Raw genomic sequence first — 20,360 nt, 5'->3', positions numbered from 1 at the left:
TTATTGGCAGCTAGTAAAAAAACAGGTTACAAGGCTATGGTACAATATAGAACCTCCAGTTTGTGAGCAGTGGCTGAGCATTGTGAGATATTTGTGAGATATTTGTAATGGAGAAACTAATTCATACACTGAGACTACAAGAGGAACTATTCATTGAGAAATGGACTGAATATAGAAACCAACAGAACGACACAGAAAAATGTATGATATATTTTAACCCTTGCACTGTAACTGTCATTTTATGTTTTTTATTTTTATGTTTACCTGCAAATAAAAATTAAGTAAAAAGAAAAAAAAAAAACTGCCCTAACAGGAATCAGCAGAACCTGGATACAAGGTTCCCAGGAAACCCCAAAATAAGTGCTCTCCAAAGCACTGTACCACAAGACACTGTAAGACACTGTCGTACTAAACCCCAGTGGAAAACCCCTACAAGAGGGAGGGGGAAGGTGGAGTCGCCTGGTGAGGTGTGCAGGACAATGGTGTTGGGGCAGGGGATGGTTTGGTTTCGAATTTTCCGTTTCGCGGGGGGGGGGGAGTAGGCTTTGACTATTGGGGAATCTACCCAGTCTCAGTTTGCCACTGGGGGCATGTGTCCCACACCACAGAGGCACGGCCTATTTTAACCCAAACCTGAGGCCGATATTACAAATGCCTTATAAACGGTTTTCTGAAAAACATCATGTCTGTCGATTGGAAACCTCATTATGTCCGAAACTGTTACGTTTCAGGATTCAGATTTAAAAGCATTAACAGTAGCTGATCTACAAGCTCAATGTAGATAGCATGACTAGCTCTCAATGATGACGTAAGAAATATGGTCATGTATGTAATCTGGTCCCAGCAAATCAGGCACAATTTGCTGTTTTATTTGAATACGCATCAAAAGTGGCGGGTTGGCTGGGACGGTTTTTGGCGCAAAGTAACCACAGTATACCACTAATCAACTTACAAATTACATATAGTATATGTATGACTAGCTCTCAATGATGACGTAAGAAATATGGTCATGTATGTAATCTGGTCCCAGCAAATCAGGCACAATTTGCTGTTTTATTTGCATACGCATCAAAAGTGTATGACTAGCTCTCAATGATGACGTAAGAAATATGGTCATGTATGTAATCTGGTCCCAGCAAATCAGGCACAATTTGCTGCAATGATGACGTAAGAAATATGTGGATTAAAGGACCCAATGCCAGAGTGTAATTGCTATAAAAGAAGATATTTCCATTAAAATAATTCAAAATGAAATCAGGATATTAGAAAGAGTAGAACACGTATGCATACATGTAAAAGATAAAGATCTATATATCATTCTTATGTACAGATCACCTAAAACTAGCCTCGATACCCATTACCCAGGCTTTCATTTCGTCTGCGCGAAAGATGAAAGCCTGGAAAAAGCCGTGGGCTGAACCAGTCTAAAAGTGGGAGTCAACCCTTCCGCGTAGGCGTCGCTCTAAATGATGTGACGTAGCGCTGCACTAGGGGGGAGAGGAGGGGCCGGGGGTGACGGACAGATCGATGAGATCCAATCAGGGTGCGCGTTTTTCGGAGCCGCGGCCCTCCCATCTAGGCCAGAAATGTCTCTGCTTAGGTCAGGCTACCTAAAACAGACCTTTCGAAATTAAACACATTTCCCGAAAACATGGTAAAGTATCTATCATCTCCGACTTCTGCAATTATGATAATAGGAGATTTCAATGACCAATATAGTGAGAAAGGTAGAAGTATAAAGACCTTCATGTCAAGATTAGGCTTTAAACAATTAAATACAAATCCAACTACAGATTACGGAAGTATTTTAGGAATTTAGGTCATGTATATTTTAACAAATGTGAAAGTATTATTACAGAAATTGAAGTTAGAGACACATATTACTCTAATCATGATTTAGTATTAATATCACTATAGTCCAAGATGAAATACATTTAAAACAATTGACAATTTACAATAAATAATAAAATAATTATACTGTATACGTGATAACATATTTTAATTCAGTTTATATACCTTTTTTCTCATCACATATCAATGATTTATTTTTCTTTGAAAAACTAAACTAAACTATTTCTTATATAGATAGAAACTTGAACCATACTTAATAATACTAGGTGTTTACATGCATAAAGTAGGTAGGTAGCAAATAGTTAGTTAGTTACACCTAATAATTAGACATTTCAAACGTTCCTTCACAGAGATACTGAGATTTCACAGTTTACAGCGGTCGAAAGTACTTGCGTGCTCTGCTTGCGCACTAGTTGGCCATTTATGGCCTACTAGTGTGCAACAAGCAAGTATGCACTCGACAGAGGGCAGTTCTAGTTGTTAATGGTATGGTCACATATTATGCCAATTATGAAAATTGCCCAACATATGCAAGTTAGCATCCGGCAGTTTCTACATGCTGGGGACCCATACTAAACATTTATAACATAAAACGTTGTTGTACTCAACATGTCCGGGTTCACCTTTTGGCTAGTAGCCTAATTTATCACATAGTTTTTTACAAAGCAGCTTGGTTTCACCGATACAAGCCACCTGATAGCTCTAGTATTATTATGTTAGTATAATTATTTGTTACAGGCTATTTGTAAATGGATTATGTATGTTGATGTACAGTGGGAGCTAAATAGAACCCCCGCTCCACCCTGCATTGTATTTCAATTTGTCCATGGCATGGCATATACACCCTTATTTATTTTGGACTGCCAAGGTCAACAGTGATAAAAGTGTAGAGCTTATCCATCTCAGTCTTGTTGACAGTGTATGTGAGGGTATTGAACCCATCTTTGTCCATGGTCAATTTGGTTCTAGCGATCTGGTCAAATCTTTGGGGATTCGGATCATTATGCAAATCTCGGTTATGCTTGATCATTTTGAACCTCCCAATCTGCATGTCAGGCCGAGAGACAGAAGTGAATTTTAGGGCAGTTCTTTGGTAGATATCGTCGTCCTCGCCGCCCCAGCCCCAGTATTCATTTGGAAAGCCATTAATGGCCAAGTACTGCTCTTTGGAGAATGACACAACCCCTCCAAAGATGTTTTGGTAGGGCAACAAGAAATTAAATTTGTCAACCGCCACAGACAGGTGCCTGGGTTTATTAAAACAGCCATAGATGTTTCGGTCATCAAGAGCGATTAGATCCACGTCAGAGAAGACAAAGCAGGTGTAATTGTCCTTCATTGCCTCAGCAAAGCCGACATTCATCAATTTGGCCCTGTTGAAAGTCCCATTTCCGTCCTGGTTAATGACATAAACTCCATAGTCCAGCTGTTGCTGCTGCAGAATGGGATGGACGTAGTAAAGCCACTGTATCAGGTGTTGATGACGATTACGGAACGGAATGATGATTGCCACCTAAAAGAAAAGGATTGTTTTTTAATGTTTTGAGCACTGAGTTGGTAGGGTGAAGAAAGAAAAACAGGAAAATGCTCATAACAGTGGGTGAAATTGTTTTTTTTATGCGGACACTCAATATTGCACATATATACAGAAAGAGTTTGGGAAGAGAATAAAGCAACACAGAAAGGAAGGAAGGAACACATAAAACAAAACAGGCCAATAGACATGGCTTAATTCTGGGCACAAGCCCTGCAGGGCCCAAAGAGCAGGGTGGCACTGTAGAAAATTAGGCCAATTAAGTCGGAGGCATTCACCCTGGAAATCTTAATTATAGCGGCTCTCATATAATGTTATGCATTGTTACATATACAAATAATAAAGTAGTGAAAGAACATAAGCTGATCAGTCAGTCTATTAATTTAATCCCTCCATTCATTTTCCCACCTTATGATGTGAAATGCAGTCTGGTGGTTTGTATCGTCCTCCCTCAAGTAGAGTAGGGTTTAAGTCTGCTCTCACAGACTCCATGGTCCAGCTCCAATTGAACTCCACATGAAGTGGACCCACCAGGTGAGGAGGCTTCTCAGGACAGGACAACAGATCCTCTTGTAAAATACTTTTTGTGTCTGCATTCTGGGTTTTATTGAGGCTGAAGTCTTGTATTTGTTCAGGTAGCCTGTATCCTGATATGACCTCAAAATAGTCTGTGGAACGCACCCATAACCCAAGCAATATCACAAACTGAATCAGTAGTATGATTAGCATCACCAGCTTTGTCTGCATCTTTCTTATTCCTCTTGGATTTTGAAATCCCAGCAATCTAATTTACTGCCGCTCCTGCATTGTGTTCAGTTCAGTATCCTAAGTGTGTTAGTACTATGTCGACATTGAAACTATATCGGACACGTATTTATTTGATACAAAGCTGGTTGTGAGCTATGTGGTCAAATTTATGTTAATGTTTAACTTTTTACAACCAATCAGGATGTATCTGGGGGGTGTGTGTGTGTGTGTGTGTGTGTGTGTGTGTGTGCGGCTATCAGAGACGCTGCTGCTGAGTGACATTCTTGCTGTATCATGATTCCAAGACATAATAATAATAATAATCTTTATTGTCCCGAAGGATATTTGTCTTCACAATCTGTTCAACACCCACATCAAAAACAACACAGAGCACATACTGTAACACCAAGACAATACAAAAACAAAAACAAAACATGAGGTCCCTGTGATAAAGACAGAATGCTTTCTCACTTTTCCTCTTGAGCCACACATGTTTGTTTGTTTTTCATTTTCTGTTTGGCATAACCTCATTTCATACTCAGTATTCCCACATGTCGGTATTCAGTCATTATCCAACAGTTTGCTGTTTAACTATGCCGGCTAAGTTAGCAATCAGTTGTTCTTGACTTCTACCGTTTTATATGCATATAGTCATTCATTTCATTTCATCATTTGGACAGAGACAATGGGTTGGTCAAACATACTTTTATTCCTTTCAAAGACAACATAGTAATGATAACTCAAACACCCACTACTCACACCGTCCTCATTTCCTGGTCAAAGTTTCACAAAAGAGTCACTACTGAATCCACTACTCCTTTTATAGGTGGAGGATTCAATTGGGTTGCACCATGTTGCAGGTGTGCATGGGTCTGGTAATACATACTATTTAGTATGATTACAACGGGACGGGTTGTTTAAAACCTGGTTTGTTAATTATTGTAGGATTGACAAGTATACTGTAAATGTTTGGAAATGTTTTCTGGGTTACATGTTCACTAGTTGTGTAAGTGAATGTTTTGGGGAAACCTGTCTCTAGACAGATGGTATGGACCACTAGTGAGAGGCCTGAGTTGGAGTTCATGTAGTCAGTCCATGGTGAGACATGGAGGGGAGGGGGCACAATGCGGGAAGCTCTGCCCTAGGACAGTGTAGGGACTGGTAAATGTCCACACTGGATGCTTGGATTTAAGCATGTCATTTAATTTTGTTATTTTCATTTTATTTGAAAGTTGTAGTTTATTTTTGGGAAAAATATTTTCCTGCAAAATTATTTTGAACCTTTATTTTTGGAAATAAACCTTTGGCAACGATGGAGATCTTTTGGTATGTCATTTTTCTGTGCACCTAGCCCTCATCAAACGGACTCATTTACAGTCCCCACTGTGTACAGAACCATCCTATCGGCGGGGCAGTTTGTTTAATGGCTGAGGGGACAAAACTCCTACTAAAACGGACCTTTTTCCATGGCAAGGTTCTGTATCTTTGTCCAGATGGCATGAGGTTAAAGAAGCGATACAGAGGATGATCAGTGTCATTTGATATCGAGAGTGCTAGTCGTGTGATGGCCTTATTGTTCATATCAGAAAGTGTGGGTGTAGGAAGTCTGATGATCTTGGAAGCAATACGGGTGATACTGAAAAGTTTGTTCCTATTAGGCATGGACAGTATGGTGTAGAAACATGCAGAACAGTACAACAGAACAGGTTGAATAATGCTTTTGTACAATAATAGCAGAAGATAAGGAGCAACAGATAATGACAGACATGTGTCATAGGCTTGTGATTGTAACATAACTGCACCCATAATGTTTGTGTCCTTGTGCATTTTCCTTTGTGTGGACATAAATAAATTATTTTCAATTGTGTGTGTGTGCGTGCGCACGTGTGGTGGACAAAGTACACAACCCCATTATTTGAGATAATTTATATGGGTCAAATATTAATCCATAGTTGAAAAAACACATTATTTTTTTTAATATGCATGCATTTAAATGTATTACACCTTAAAATGGTAACATAGATGGTAAAGTAAAATGACCTAGTGAAAGCTGTTGAGTGTGTGTGGCACTCTTTATGTGGCCTAATCAATCAACAGTCCCTTATATCAGGGGTTCTCAACGTTTTGTTTTTGCTTGGGACCCCCGGAAATGCTTTGGCCCGCCCCGCCCCGCCCCCTCCCGACCCCCAATATAAATTGACTGCTACAATAACCTTAATAATAGAGACAATACACCATAAATAAATACTGAAACCAGATATAATCATTAGGGAAGGTGTATGCATGTACTATGTGTACTATATGTAAACTCTTCATTTCCATTTTCCAAACATTCAGTTGCAAAAAAAAAGCCGGCCGACGTGCCGTGGGTTCAACTCCCAAGCCCGACAGCCTTTGCCGCGTGTCACTCCCCATCTCTCTCCCTCTTTCCTGTCTAATTACTGTTCCCTATAAAACAAAATAGCCAAAAAGTATAATTAAAAAAAAGAAAGATTCCCAGCTGTTGTTCTTTCACTCGTTTGACACGTTTTGTGGCACTGGGCCTCAATTGTATAGTCTTTTGCATAGACATAGAAAGGTAGACGCCTCCTTTGGCTCTGGGGCGCCATCTCACAGGAAAGGAAGCCACAGAAGCTTCCACGTGCGTCACAGAGCGGATGTTCGGTAGGCCAATCAGAGGCAGGTGGGGGTGGATCTTAGTCACGTGAGTGGCAGCGTGCCTTTCGCACTTCCGCTTGATTTCCTCCAATTGCCTGTGCTTCCATGCGATACAAGTCGCTCCAATGAATTGCAGCGGCCGATAGCTTTTTATATCTGTGGTCTTTGGTGTAACCGAGGCTGGGGCATTGAACCCCGACCTCCCAATCTCTGGCCGGACACTTAAACCACAAAGCCACTGAGCTGGAGCAGGTATAAAGGAGTAGGCACAATTATTATTGTTTTTGATACAGAAAGAGTTAGAAGAGAGAAGGGACAACAGACAGAACACGGGTCAAATAAAAGGAAGACACAGCCAAATCAAATATTCTACAAAACATATTGGAATAAAATAAAGCTGTTCCTGCATGAAGGGACAACTGGAGGGACATCCTCACCTGTGAGTATACCATATGACCACTAGAGGTCGCCCGGCCCCTTGACTTTGTGTGATGGAGTTCAAATGCATGGCCAACAGACCAATTATTTGTTTACTTTACAAACATTAAGACTGGTTGCACGGGTGAGGTGACTGTTTCATGTAATCAATTCCCAACAGATCTCCAAACCTGTTGTTTTGGGGAGCGCTGGTTTCAATTCATTCAACCTCCTCTTGTGTGTTGGCTAGTGAGGCGCACCCTAGGCCTAGGGAGACATTTATTACTTCATTGTGCAACAGTATTGCGCACAGATAACAGCTGATATACAAGCTCACGTGTCCAGATGTGACCGTTGTGAGTATAGAGGTCTGCTATTCTCGGCCGTTCTCACCTTTGTGGGGCAGAGCATAAATTAGGCTTGTTGGGCTGCAGCTGCGTGTGCACGTTCAGGCCCTGCTGCCGTATTCATAGAGCGCTCCCTGCGTTCGTATGACAGTCACAGGACTGTAGGTGTGGTTTTGAGGAAACAGAAGCCAACGATTGTATATTTCAAGGGCGAGAGATCACAATACAAATCCTATGTCATTCTTCCTCCACACTGGGAGAAAGTCAGCATCTGAAAGTTTGATGGTGCATTTTTACACATGAGTGCAGTTAGAACATTTCCAGTGCATCTTATGAGAGGTGGGGTTCATGTGGTGCCGGCCTGTCGCCTGTGCGCACGCCGCACATGCTGGTGCTTATCAGTGTGACATCGTCTGATAAGGCATCTATAGAGAACATATAAATATATAAATATAACATTATGCTATCTTTAAATAAGAGAAAAACTGAATAACATATTGACAGAATAGAATATAGAAGAGAATATAAAATAGACTTTATTATTAATATACCAGAACACAACAATATCAAAAAGGTACAACAATATATACTCTCACTGTACATCAGTAATTAAAACCCATTAATACAACACAGTTAAACGTATACATACATACACTTATACATATCATATGTAGATACATAATACATGCACGCACACACACACACACACACACACACACACACCCAAACACACACACACACAATCCATTCGATATATACTTCATGACAGTGCAAATCATTTTTAAAGTTCATAAATGTTACACATAGCCCAGATGCCATTATTGCACGCCCATAATAGTTGTCCCTATTAACTCTGTACATAATTCATACCCCCATCCATGTAATGCCACTATAATAATAATAATAAAAATAATTTTTATTGTCCCCAATGTCCCGAAGGATATTCATCTTCACAGGTCTGTTCAACACCAACAACAAAAACAGCACATAGTACAGAAAAACATAACACCAAGACAATACAAAAAACATGAGTTCCCCACTGTGTACAGAACCATCCTATCGGCGGGGCAGTTTGTTTAATGCCGCGATGGCTGAGGGGACTAAACTCCTACTGAAACGAACCTTTTTCCAGGGTAAGGTTCTGTATCTTTGTCCTGATGGCATGATGTTGAAGAAGCGATACAGGGGATGATGATCAGCGTCACGTGATATTGAGAGTGCTAGCCGTGTGATGGCATTATTGTTCATATCAGAAAGTGTTGGTGTGGGAAGTCCGATAATCTTGGAAGCAATACGGGTAATACTGAAAAGTTTGTTTCTGTTAGGCATGGGTAGTATGTTGTAAAAACATGCGGAACAGTACAACAGAACAGGTTGAATAATGCTTTTGTACAATAATAAAAGAAGATGAGGAGCAACAGATAATGATCTTAGCTTGCGGATTACATGAAGTTTTTGCTGAAAACGTGACTGGATAGATGTAATATGTTGATCAAACCTAAGTCTATTGTCCAGGGTGAGTCCAAGATATGTGAAACTAACTGTTCTACTGTCTTACCAATAATGAGGAGTGGGTTAAGTCCAGTGTGGGTTGTTTCAATGACCAGTTATTTTGTTTTGTCCACATTCAACTCTAATTAGTTGTCTGTGCACCACTATGACAGGGAGAGTTGGAGTTGCTAAGACTTCTAAGTATTTAACACACCTTTTCTGGATCAGGGCACACTTGAAAATCTTAAAAATGCACAACAGCCGGTTCCTAATAATTAGTAAAAAAGTGTCCTGCTCCCTTCCCCTCAACTACAGCAAAACATCCCCTAAACTGTCTTCCTCTTAGGTTTCCTGTTGTTTGTCTCACTAAGGCAAGCAATTCAAGTTTGGCATGGACTGTCCATGCTTAATTTCCTTTTTATGAATATGGAAAATACAACATTACATTGTTGATACATTCACCACTTTGACTAGTAACATTCAGGGGTTCTTGTTACATAACAAAACAAAATAATGTGCATAGACAAAAGAGAGGGGTGTGTGTGTGTGTGTGTGTGTGTGTGTGTGTGTGTGTGTGTGTGTGTGTGTGTGTGTGTGTGTGTGTGTGTGTGTGTGTGTGTGTGTGTGTGTGTGTGTGTGTGTGTGTGTGTGTGTGTGTGTGTGTGTGTGTGTGTGTGTGTGTGTGTGTGTGTGTGTGTGTGTGTGTGAACTTGACAAACTTGACCCTCTAGTCTAGAGAACACAACAAGGTAAAATAGTGCTTGTTTCCTTGAAGAGTATTGAGATCGGTACAACAACGTAGTCGGTCCCCGTCAAATCCTACGACCTCAGAACGGTCGGCCCAGTCAAATCCAGAGCCCAAATGAACTCCCTGTCCTAAATTATCTTATTAACCTATTAAATAATGTAAAAACAAATATGTCACAAGTCATTTCAGTGTAGAATGGGGGTCTCAGAGATGAAAATGTCATCAAATGGGAGTGAACCTGGTCTAGGCTTTTTTGGCAAAATGGCAACAAAAAAAAAGTTATGATTCTGATAGAATTACCAATCAGTGCAAATATACATAATCCTAGATTAATATTCAACAACACTGTTGACCGTCTCGTGAACCCAGTGAATTTGAAAATGTGAAAATCCTCCATTAAAGAATGTCTTTAGCTTGGAGTCATCAGATCTATATGATCTGATTCTGATATCTTTCCCCGTAACGACGGTAAGCCATTTGGCGCTAATCCTTGATAGTGATCTCATGGACATTGTGTCTCACAAGAAGAAACCATCCTCTTCTCCTGTTGACATTTAACCCTCTCACGCTACACATGAACCATTGCATGCCTGATGAAATAAGTAGTCTGCTTGTACAGTATAAACAATAGAGCGTCGAAGTCCCGCCCCCTCGAGAGACCGGGAAAATAAATCCCCGTTCATTTTCCTCATAGACTTTTCAGAAAGTATTTCTTTAAAGAAGTTTACGCCGCGGACAAAGCCAACTCTTGTCGTGACAAATCATGACAATAAACACCAAACAAATAATTAGAAAGTAGAAAAAAACGGCAGGTTACAACACTTTTCTTCTTTGTAATTATTTGTTTGGTCCAAAATATTGTGTTTGTTATGATTTGTCACGACTCGAGTTGGCTTCGTACGATGCTTAAAAGGTCTTTAAATAAATACATTTTGAAATGTTTCTTTCGGATCTGTGGCACCACAATCTTGCTGCCACCACTATGCCCTATACACAGTCATCTATTGTCGACTGCCAATGTCCACAGTGATAAACGTGTAGAGTTTATCCTTCTCAACCTTGTTTATTTTGTATTCAAGGGAGTTGATCCCATCTTTTTGCATGGCCGATTGGGTGTTGACGAGATTATTAAATCTTTGGGGATTAGCCTCATTATGCCGGTCTCTTACATGCTTGATCATTTTGTACCTCCCAGACTGCATGTCAGGCCGAGAAATAGTCATGGATTTCATGGTAAGTCTTTGGTAGAGATCGTCGTCCTCGCCACCCCAGCCCCAGTAGTTATTTGAGAAGCCATTAATGGTTATGAACTGCTGTTTGGAGAATGACACAACCCCTCCAAAGATAGTTCCGTAGGGCAACCTGAAATTAAATGTGTCAACAGCCACAGACAGGTGTCTGGGCTTACCGAAGCAGCCATAAATGTTACGGTCATCAAGAGGGACTAGATCCACATCAGAGAAGACGAAGCAATTATAGTTGTACTCCTTCAGTGCCTGGACAAAGCCTACATTAAACAATTTGGCCCTGTTGAATGTCCCCTCACCATCCTGGTTAATGATGTACACTCCATAGTCCAGCTGTTGGCGCTGCAGAATGGGATGGAGGTAGTAAAGCCACTGTATCAGGTGTTGATGCCGATTGCGGAACGGAATGATGATTGCCACCTAAAAGAAAAGGGGCATTTTAAATTATAAACTTTTATATATATATATATATATATATATTATTATTTTTTTAAATTTTATTTAATTTTAAAGATATATAGGAGTGGTGCTCAACCACAAAGCCAAACATATATAATCTGTAGCGAATGGATCGGTCGCTATGAAATGCATCTTTTTAGGGAGAGTTGCATGCTATTATGACATTGCAACTTCACGTAATGTCTATAGTGTTTGTGGATATACGTTTTACAAAAACAGACTAAAACATGAATGTGTTCTGTGTGTTCCTGGCAATTTTCGCATAGACTGACAAGAATCCACTGAAACAAAACGGTGTTATCTTGCTGGTGTCAAAATATTCATGGATATGAATATTCAACGCAAAACCTCCACGAGGAGGTGTCAACAAAAGGCAGCATTGAATTGGATGATGTAATAGATTTTCAATATGGTAGCTCTATGACAGCTTTAATTAACCAGCCTATAAGCTTAAATCAAATGCACTGTCAGGGCTAGATTGGGACATTATATTTGTATTTCATTTCATAATTTAAGGACTGGACATACAGGTCCCACACTAGCAACCCAGGCTCTATCCATACTCTAACGATCCAAGCTGTATGCAAAATCTGTGTATTTGACTGGCCATTTTCTCGGTTGCCTGCCACTGGTCCCCATGCAAATGGGTACCAAAAATATTTAGTATGCATTCTGCAAGAGCAGGGGTTCACAAACGGTTTCATACTGTGAAGGTTCTTAATTTTGGCCCAGGACCCACCAAGTATTATTTTACAGTTAAATAAACAATACATTTACTGCGAGAGTGAGGTCTAGCCAACCATGTCTCATTACCATGTCCAAAATGTGGGAAAAATCATTTTACATATAGATCAAACCAAACAGATGAGGCATGCCAAAGTCAGACTATTTTATACAGATATTTTATTTAAACTTTTTCAACATTCAGTTCACATCAAGATTCAAACATGCAAATTAGAACATTAAAAATGGTCAAGTATTGTGAATATCCATCTAGGTATCCCATACCTAAACTTATTTACCGTTTTTGAAAAACATTTTAAAATAGTTAGCCGATCTACATCGAGACATTGTGAGCTGGTAGATCGGCTATGTGAACTATTTTAAAGGGTTTTATAAAATATTAATATATATTTATAAAATATATATCATTGAAATGAAAATGGTTTATAATTATGGCCACACCGTGACCCACGTAACCCCCTGCTGTGGCCCACTTATGGCTCATGACCCATAGTTTTAAACTGGGAACAGGTGTGATTTTTTTAACCACATGTGAACATTCGATGAATACTGGTGAACATTTGGCAAAAATATATAGCATATTATCTACAGTACAAGCTCACGTGTCACAACGCTGCCTTGCATTTCAGAAACGCCTTTTGGCAAAAATATATAGCATATTATCTATTATCTACAGTACAAGCTCACGTGTCACAACACTGCCTTGCATTTCAGAAACGCCTTTTTTTTACCACATGAACCCTAGTGTCCATGGACCTGTCATAATAAGATTTATCTTCTTCCTGCTCCTTTTCTTTTCTGCTATGGAATATGTAAAAAATAATAATAATAATAAGTACAAAGTAAAATTAATATAATCATGTAAAACCATAACTGAAATGAAATAAATAAATATGAAATGAAATGAAATAATACATACACATTTGTTGAAACTACGGTAGGTGAACATTGAGCGGAAATAGACAAACATGCAAAAATAGGCTTAGTGGAGCTGCTAATTTCACTATTTGACAGACAACAAAGTCGGATTTAAGTGGTTTAGCCTGTTGTGGCTGCGAGTATCAGGCTTTCTCCCAAGCGAGCCCTTCTGTAGTGCCTAGAGGGTAGTAGGATAAGGTGGTGAGATGGTGTGTTCTATTGTGGTTTACGTTGGCCCTATTGTTTAGTTCTGTGAGGCTGGGTGTGGTCAGGTGAGAACAATGTTCTTGTTGGTTCTGCGTGTGAATTTGGCTCAGTTACCAACATGTTAAAGAAGCAGGTAGAAGAGTACTGTAGGATTAGTTGAATAATGCTCTTGTACAACAACAGGAGATCTGGGACAGCATATACAGGCTGATGACTGATAGTGTTTAGTGGCTATTTTTTCTTTGGGGGGGGTGGGGGGTCATTATTGTGCTGGTATGACGTCCAGTGTCACTCTGAGGTATTTGAAACCATCAATTATATCAACTGTTTGGTTATCGATGAGAATGGAATGCTCATGGAATGAGGTGGGAACAACTATTATTACTTGCGCAAGCAGAGCGCACAAGTAATAATTTCGCCCGGTCTGTGTGCACCTTGCCAGCCGACCCGCCACTTGATGCATATGCGAATAAAACAGCAAATTTGTGCCTGGTTTTCTGGGACCAGATTAAATAAATGACCATATGTCTTACGTCATCATTTAGAGCTAGTCATACGTATACTATATACATAATCAGTAAAATAAAATAGCAAATTGTGCCTGATTTGCTGGGACCAGAGTACATGATGTGTATATGTATGCTCTCAATGATGACGTAAGAAATATGGTCATTTATGTAATCTGGTCCCAGCAAACCAGGCACAAATCTGCTGTTTTATTTGCATATGCATCAAGTGGCGGGTTGGCTGGCACGGTTTTTGGCGCAAAGTAACCACAGTATACCGCTAATCAACTTACAACTACATACTCTATATAGTATATGTATATGTATACATAGATTTAGTATATTATAGTATTCACTATAGTCCAAGATGAAATACATTTAAAACAATTGACAATTTACAATAAATAATAAAATAATTATACTGTATAACATATTTTAATTCAGTTTATATACCTTTTTTTCATCACATATCAATGATTTATATTTCTTTGAAAAAAAAGGGATCTAGAATATTTCAAAATTGATAAAAGTGTATTTCTTATATAGATAGAAACTTGAACCATACTTAATAATACTAGGTGTTTACATGCATAAAGTAGATAGGTAGCAAATAGTTACACCTAATAATTAGACATTTCAAACGTTCCTTCACAGAGATACTGAGATTCCACAGTTTACAGCGGTCGAAAATACTTGCGCGCTCTGCTTGCGCACTAGTTGGCCATTTATGGCCTACTAGTGTGCAACAAGCAAGTATGCACTCAACAGAGTGCAGTTCTAGTTTACTTTGTGTTGTTGGCGTTGAGGTGAAGATGGTCATTCTCACACCATTGAGTGAAACATAGACTGAAACATAGAAACATAGACTAGAGACAACTGCTCTGGCAGACGGTCAGGCACTGTCTGACACGGTTGGAGGCGGTGCCTGGCACACACTCAAAGACAACAAAGTTGATGTACTGTAGTAGGTATAAAAAAAATCAGACCAGACTGAAGTGAGTGGTGCTGTACTGTACTCGTACAAGCCCTCCTCCCTAGGAGGGCTTGTACAGTGTGTGTGTGTGTGTGTGAGAGAGTGAGTGAACTGCTCAACAGTTCCATCCAGTGGTATTAGCTAGGTGTTTCAGCTGTTCGTGCTCGGACACAGGGACACGTATAGGGACACACATAGCTGCGTATAGAAGTGGCTAGCACTACTCAACAATAGTAATACAATATTCCACCCACTGTTCCACCCGCCCTGATATATTTCACAAGTGCCAGGTATCTCTGAATTGTTTTCCATGACGTAAGCCTCATAATAATCTATTTTGGACTGCCAATGTCCACTGTGACAAACGTGTAGAGCGTATCCTTCTCAACCTTGTTTCTGGTGTAGGTGAGGGAGTTGAGTCCATCTTTATCCATCGTGGATGCCGTTCTGGACAGCTTTCCGGGGTTCTGGGGATTAGGCTCATTATGCAAATCTCGGTTATGCTTGATCATTTTGAACCTCCCAGTCTGCATGTCAGGCCGAGAGACACTGGTGAATTTTATGGCAGTTCTTTGGAAGACATCATCATCCTCGCCGCCCCAGCCCCAAAACTCGTTTGGGAAGCCGTTAATGGTCAAGTACTGCTCTTTGGAGAACGACACAACCCCTCCAAAGATGTTTTGGTAGGGCAACCTGAAGTTAAATTTGTCAACAGCCACAGACAGGTGTCTTGGCTTATTAAAACAGCCATAGATGTTTCGGTCATCAAGAGGGATTAGATCCACGTCAGAGAAGACAAAGCAGGTGTAATTGTCCTTCATTGCCTCCGCAAAGCCTACATTCATCAATTTGGCCCTGTTGAAAGTCCCATCTCCGTCCTGGTTAATGACATAAACTCCATAGTCTAACTGTTGGCGCTGCAGAATGGGATGGAGGTAGTAAAGCCACTGTATCAGGTGTTGATGCCGATTGCGGAACGGAATGATGATTGCCACCTAAAAGAGAAGGGGCATTTTTTAAATATTTTAGCATCAAAGGGAAGAGCGTGAAGAGCTAAGGAGGTTGCTGCTGTGGTGATGGCACACTCACTGACTTAAATTCACTGACTCACGCACTCACCGACTTACACTCACTGACTGACATCGAAACACACTCATTGGTTGAGTGGGTGTCAATTGTGGCGGACACAGGCCCTCTGGACATACAGGCTCCACAACAAGCTGTATGTAAAGTTAAACATATCCGAGCTGTCTGTGTGCCATGACACTCCAGGCAAGGCATGCACACTATTACATCATAGTCCAATAGAAAATAATTATACAACAAAGCATTACTCACCTTTTCAAATTCCACCCCACCCCCATGGCGTGACCTCCTAAAATAATCATATTTAAACCGGGGATCCCCCCACCCTGACAACTGACAAGCACTCGGAATTGTAGCATACAATTTAGTTTTACTCACGTCCACGGGTGAATTTTGTGATAATAGCAATCTACAAGCTCACAAAGCTAGCCTCTTTCTTATATTATTTAACAATTTGGCCAATGTGTGACCACTTTTATTGTATAGTTTATCGATGACTTTTGATGCAGTAATGGTCTTTTTCATTTTCATTTATTTGCTTTTTTAAATTAAATTGGCACTTTACTGTCATGTGTCACTTTACTTTACTGTCACTGCCTTATAGCACACCCTGTAGGACATTTTACAATGTCCAAGGATCCGACCAAAAGTATTTAGTGTCTGTTTATACGTATACACTGTACACAGGACAGAACAACAATAAAGAAACTTGTACAATAGTGTTCAAGGTTCTACCTTCGTCGACACTGACAAAGGCCTGCGCGCCGAAACGTGTCTTTCTGGTTTGACTGCTGCTAACTTTAGTAAACAAGATTCCTACTATTACTGAGAGTGCGGATTTTTTTTTAAACTTTCTATATGTTTTCACTGAACCTGCACCCAGCGTACGCCTGAACCCTCATAGACTGTCAACTTGAGTTGAGCGAGCCTTTCCCTTGAAGTGAGCATTTAAGTTGCTCATAATATGGATGCAGCTATAGCACATCATTCTATATCATATGTCATCACGACAGCAGAAACAATAAGCTTACAGTTTAAAAAAGGTTAAAAAATAAATAAATAAAAACATATTTCACTTCACATCACTCATCACTGATGCACACAAACAGTTTGGTTGGTTGGTTTTCTTACTCAATCATCAATATCAGTGCTGTTAAGTATCCAATGGCAAGTACAGTATAGCCTAATCGGCACAATTCCGATTTCCATAAACTTCAGCTTGTGCTTGCTGACGCTACAGGCAGGATGCATCAGTCTTCCAGTGCATGTCCACACAAATACATGCAAATAAGGATCCAAATGAGAAGCCACTGCACACGGTCAACACAAATAATACAACATTTTCGAGTTTCGAGGAAGCAATCTTATTGGTTGAAGCGTTCTAGCCGTGCTTCAAACGAGCATGATGGAACAAACAAAAAAATAAATGTGCTGCTCTCCAAGAGCGCAGCAGACTGGGTGGCTAGGCTAGCGAGTTTCTTGGGATATTTGTGGCCGTAGTGGCTACATCTGTCATTTTTTTCTTGCAATTATCTTAGTTTTAAGGGTAACTGTTATATAATTGCAATATTACACCCGAGGGGGTGCTACATGTTGTCTCATTAAGACAGCCCTCCCCCTCTCCACACAAAGCATTATGGTCATTATAGTAATCTAGTAATCCAGCAATTTCCAGTCAAACCCTAGTCAAACACGCAGATCTACTACACAAAGATATCTACTCGGATATATACTACACATACTATTAACATTGAATGACTGGAGTTTCTTCCAGCAGTGAAATGTCCCTTTAACAGTAGGCCAACATTGTGATTGTTTTCACACACATGACACAGATGCACATGCAAACAACAGAACTACATAAAGTTCAGACAGGGATAGAAGGAAGGATAGAAGGGGTATGAGGAAGAGGAGGATAGACGGGACAGTAGAGATGAGGGGAAGAGCAGAGATGGAGGACAGGAGAATGACTTACAATGACAATTAACATAAGTTGTGATTCATAGGCCTGCTGCATGTATCACACATGTAAAATGTACAAACCTACACATACTGTAATATTGCGTTTCCAAAATTGCTGTGCAGAAAATCCTGTATCCTGTGCGGCTATAGCAGGTACTGGTGCTTAATCAGTAGTTTGGATTAAGACAAATCAACAAAGACTTAATTTTTTGCTGTGTAGCTGAATTTCATTCTGTTTTGATGCCCCTTAATTATTCTGAGAAGATGGGCCGTAGTTTGCGGAAATGTGTCAAATCAATTGAGGATTAGTGATTAGTTGCAGGATATTTAATTAGAAACAGAACAAGCCAACCCCCATTCTTTCCATTACTCCATTCATTTTCCCACCTTATGATGTGAAATGCAGTCCGGTGGTTTGTATCGTCCTCCCTCAAGTAGAGTAGGGTTTAATTCTGCTCTCACAGACTCCATGGTCCAGCTCCAATTGAACTCCACACGAAGTGGACCCACCAGGTGAGGAGAGTACCCGGGACAGGGTGGCAGAACCACAGCATCAGTTGGCTTTTCCGTCTGGGTTTTGTTGAGCACGAGCAGTTCTTCATTCAGCCTATCCACATGATGATGATCTGACATTTCCACATGATGGAAAAAAATGATCTGTGTAGAACGCAGCCAGTACACAAGCAACACCACTACCTGAATCACTATTAAAGAAAGAATTGCTACTTGTGTCTGCATATTTGCTTATATTCCTGCTGCGGTTTAGTGGCAGATGTGGAACCAATCGACGGTAAAGGAAATAAGAGCAGTCTCTCGTACTGGCCATACTGTCCCTCAGCTGTTTAAAGCTCTGCCATGCCAGAAATGCTACCAGACAGGTTTTTTGGTCTGGCAGGAAATGCGAGAAGGGCTTGACTGGGGCCAGTAGCAGAAAATCACCTGCTCCTTCACATTCACGCCCCTCCCCATTCACTTAATGTAGCCAGGTAAGCTTTGTTAAAGTCAAGAAACCTGAAGACTGATGATATTGGTTACAAATGGAAAGCATCGGCTACGTTGATGTAGGGCCTATTTTGTCTGTTTTACTTCCTCACCCTTTATTGATTTTGTAAATGATCACATTTAACTGCACTACAGTTTATTACAGTTATCGCCAAAGCACAACATCGAGTTGAGTTGATATTTCCTATGGCTACAAGAAGGTGTGGATACTGGCTATTACCATTGTTCAGGGGTGACCCTAGCCCTGGTCCAGGGCTTACAGCGAGTCTCTCTCTGACGCCCTGTGGAAGTCCTTTCCACAGCCCTCTGGTGATATTCTCTTTCAAATCCCAGCAAATAAACAAAACGACTACTAACTACTCACCGAAACAAAGCCTGCTAGACCTTGGTAAAAGCCTATTCTCGTAGCTGGGAAGCGTCTCAGGTCCCCAGTTTCTCTCTAAAACGCACTTTGTGCCATTTTAATAACGCAATGTACCCTGAATTTACCGGGCAGAGTAATTTCTTCTACTATGGCATTTCCGGGTTTTGCCTGCGCCGATCTGGTTGGATTCATTATATTTAATGAATAAAATAGTGCATTTTAGATAGAGACTCGCTGTAAGCCCTGGACCAGGGCTAGGGTGACGACTGATCACCATGGCAGCTCATGATGGACATTGTTAACGGTTGAGCCTGGTGGAAGGGCACAAAGTTAAAATTATTAGGCAAATGGTCTGCGGAGCATTCCCTGGCGGGATGTCTGTGTATTCCTGGGACTCACATAAATACTGTACATGTATGTATGTACATGGATTAGACGGCAGCAGCGCCCTGGGCACACACAGTACAGGTTAGACCAGAGGTTCCCAACCACCACCGGTATTTTTATACGACGTGAAAACTTGGAATTCCCCTCTCGCGTACCAGTGGCACCTGTCCCGCGGACCGGCACCGGTCCGTGGGACAGGTGCCACTGGTACGTGAGAGGGGAATTCCAAGTTTTCACGTCGTATAAAATTCCATTTGAAAACACGGAGAAAAGAGAGAGGACAAACACCAGACCTCATGGCCGTTGCGTGTAGAGCGCGACGCTCAATCACCCATTGGAATGCAAATGCTTGTCTTTCAGGCTTCCTTTGTATCCTACTCATCTCTTTGAAAACACTTCTGATTGTGCGGCGGGGGCGGACGGACGACGGGGACAAACAAAAAGGCGGTGAAAAGTTTCGTCTGTTCACTGACTTTGATTTATAAACGGCTTCGAGTCAGTGTTACTTCCATGTTGCGTAGCACTGTCCAATCCTTGGTATCTTTACCGTTCATGTATGCTCTGTGGCTATTTTGTCACGATCGCGCTAATGAAACCAAACGCCACACGGTGACGGTACAGGATTATTATTTCATGTCAAAACGAAAAGATGATGTTATCCAGGTAAAGTTGTGGCCTAATGCCTAATGTGTCACTCTGCATGTTTAACTAA

At 40.6% G+C, this 20,360-nt stretch overlaps 3 protein-coding genes across 3 annotated transcripts; all 3 read right to left on the bottom strand.

Annotated features, from left to right (window-relative positions):
* Window positions 1-2,693: 2,693 nt before the first annotated feature.
* LOC310853332 (beta-1,4-galactosyltransferase 1-like) lies at window positions 2,694-4,031 on the bottom strand. The gene is made up of 2 exons (XM_083757637.1): window positions 3,794-4,031; window positions 2,694-3,364 (listed from the first exon to the last, which is right to left on the bottom strand). The coding sequence occupies exons 1-2, from the start codon at window positions 3,875-3,877 to the stop codon at window positions 2,702-2,704; spliced, it is 747 nt and encodes a 248-aa protein (XP_083613763.1). The 5' UTR covers window positions 3,878-4,031; the 3' UTR covers window positions 2,694-2,701.
* Window positions 4,032-10,742: 6,711 nt separating this feature from the next.
* On the bottom strand, window positions 10,743-12,060 carry LOC310853671 (beta-1,4-galactosyltransferase 1-like; the record flags this gene model as incomplete). The annotated part of the gene is made up of 2 exons (XM_083758066.1): window positions 10,743-11,460; window positions 12,028-12,060. The coding sequence occupies 2 exons, from the start codon at window positions 12,058-12,060 to the stop codon at window positions 10,795-10,797; spliced, it is 699 nt and encodes a 232-aa protein (XP_083614192.1). The 3' UTR covers window positions 10,743-10,794.
* Window positions 12,061-14,941: 2,881 nt separating this feature from the next.
* Window positions 14,942-18,705, bottom strand: LOC310853266 (beta-1,4-galactosyltransferase 1-like). The gene is made up of 2 exons (XM_083757532.1): window positions 18,283-18,705; window positions 14,942-15,842 (listed from the first exon to the last, which is right to left on the bottom strand). Exons 1-2 carry the CDS (start codon window positions 18,631-18,633, stop codon window positions 15,180-15,182), a joined length of 1,014 nt encoding a protein of 337 aa, XP_083613658.1. The 5' UTR covers window positions 18,634-18,705; the 3' UTR covers window positions 14,942-15,179.
* Between the last annotated feature and the right edge of the window lie 1,655 nt (window positions 18,706-20,360).

The sequence above is a fragment of the Protomyctophum parallelum genome, assembly GCF_964188405.1.
Source record: "Protomyctophum parallelum genome assembly, chromosome: 22".
NCBI lineage: Eukaryota > Metazoa > Chordata > Actinopteri > Myctophiformes > Myctophidae > Protomyctophum > Protomyctophum parallelum.
This window is presented reverse-complemented; position numbering and strand designations above follow the sequence as displayed.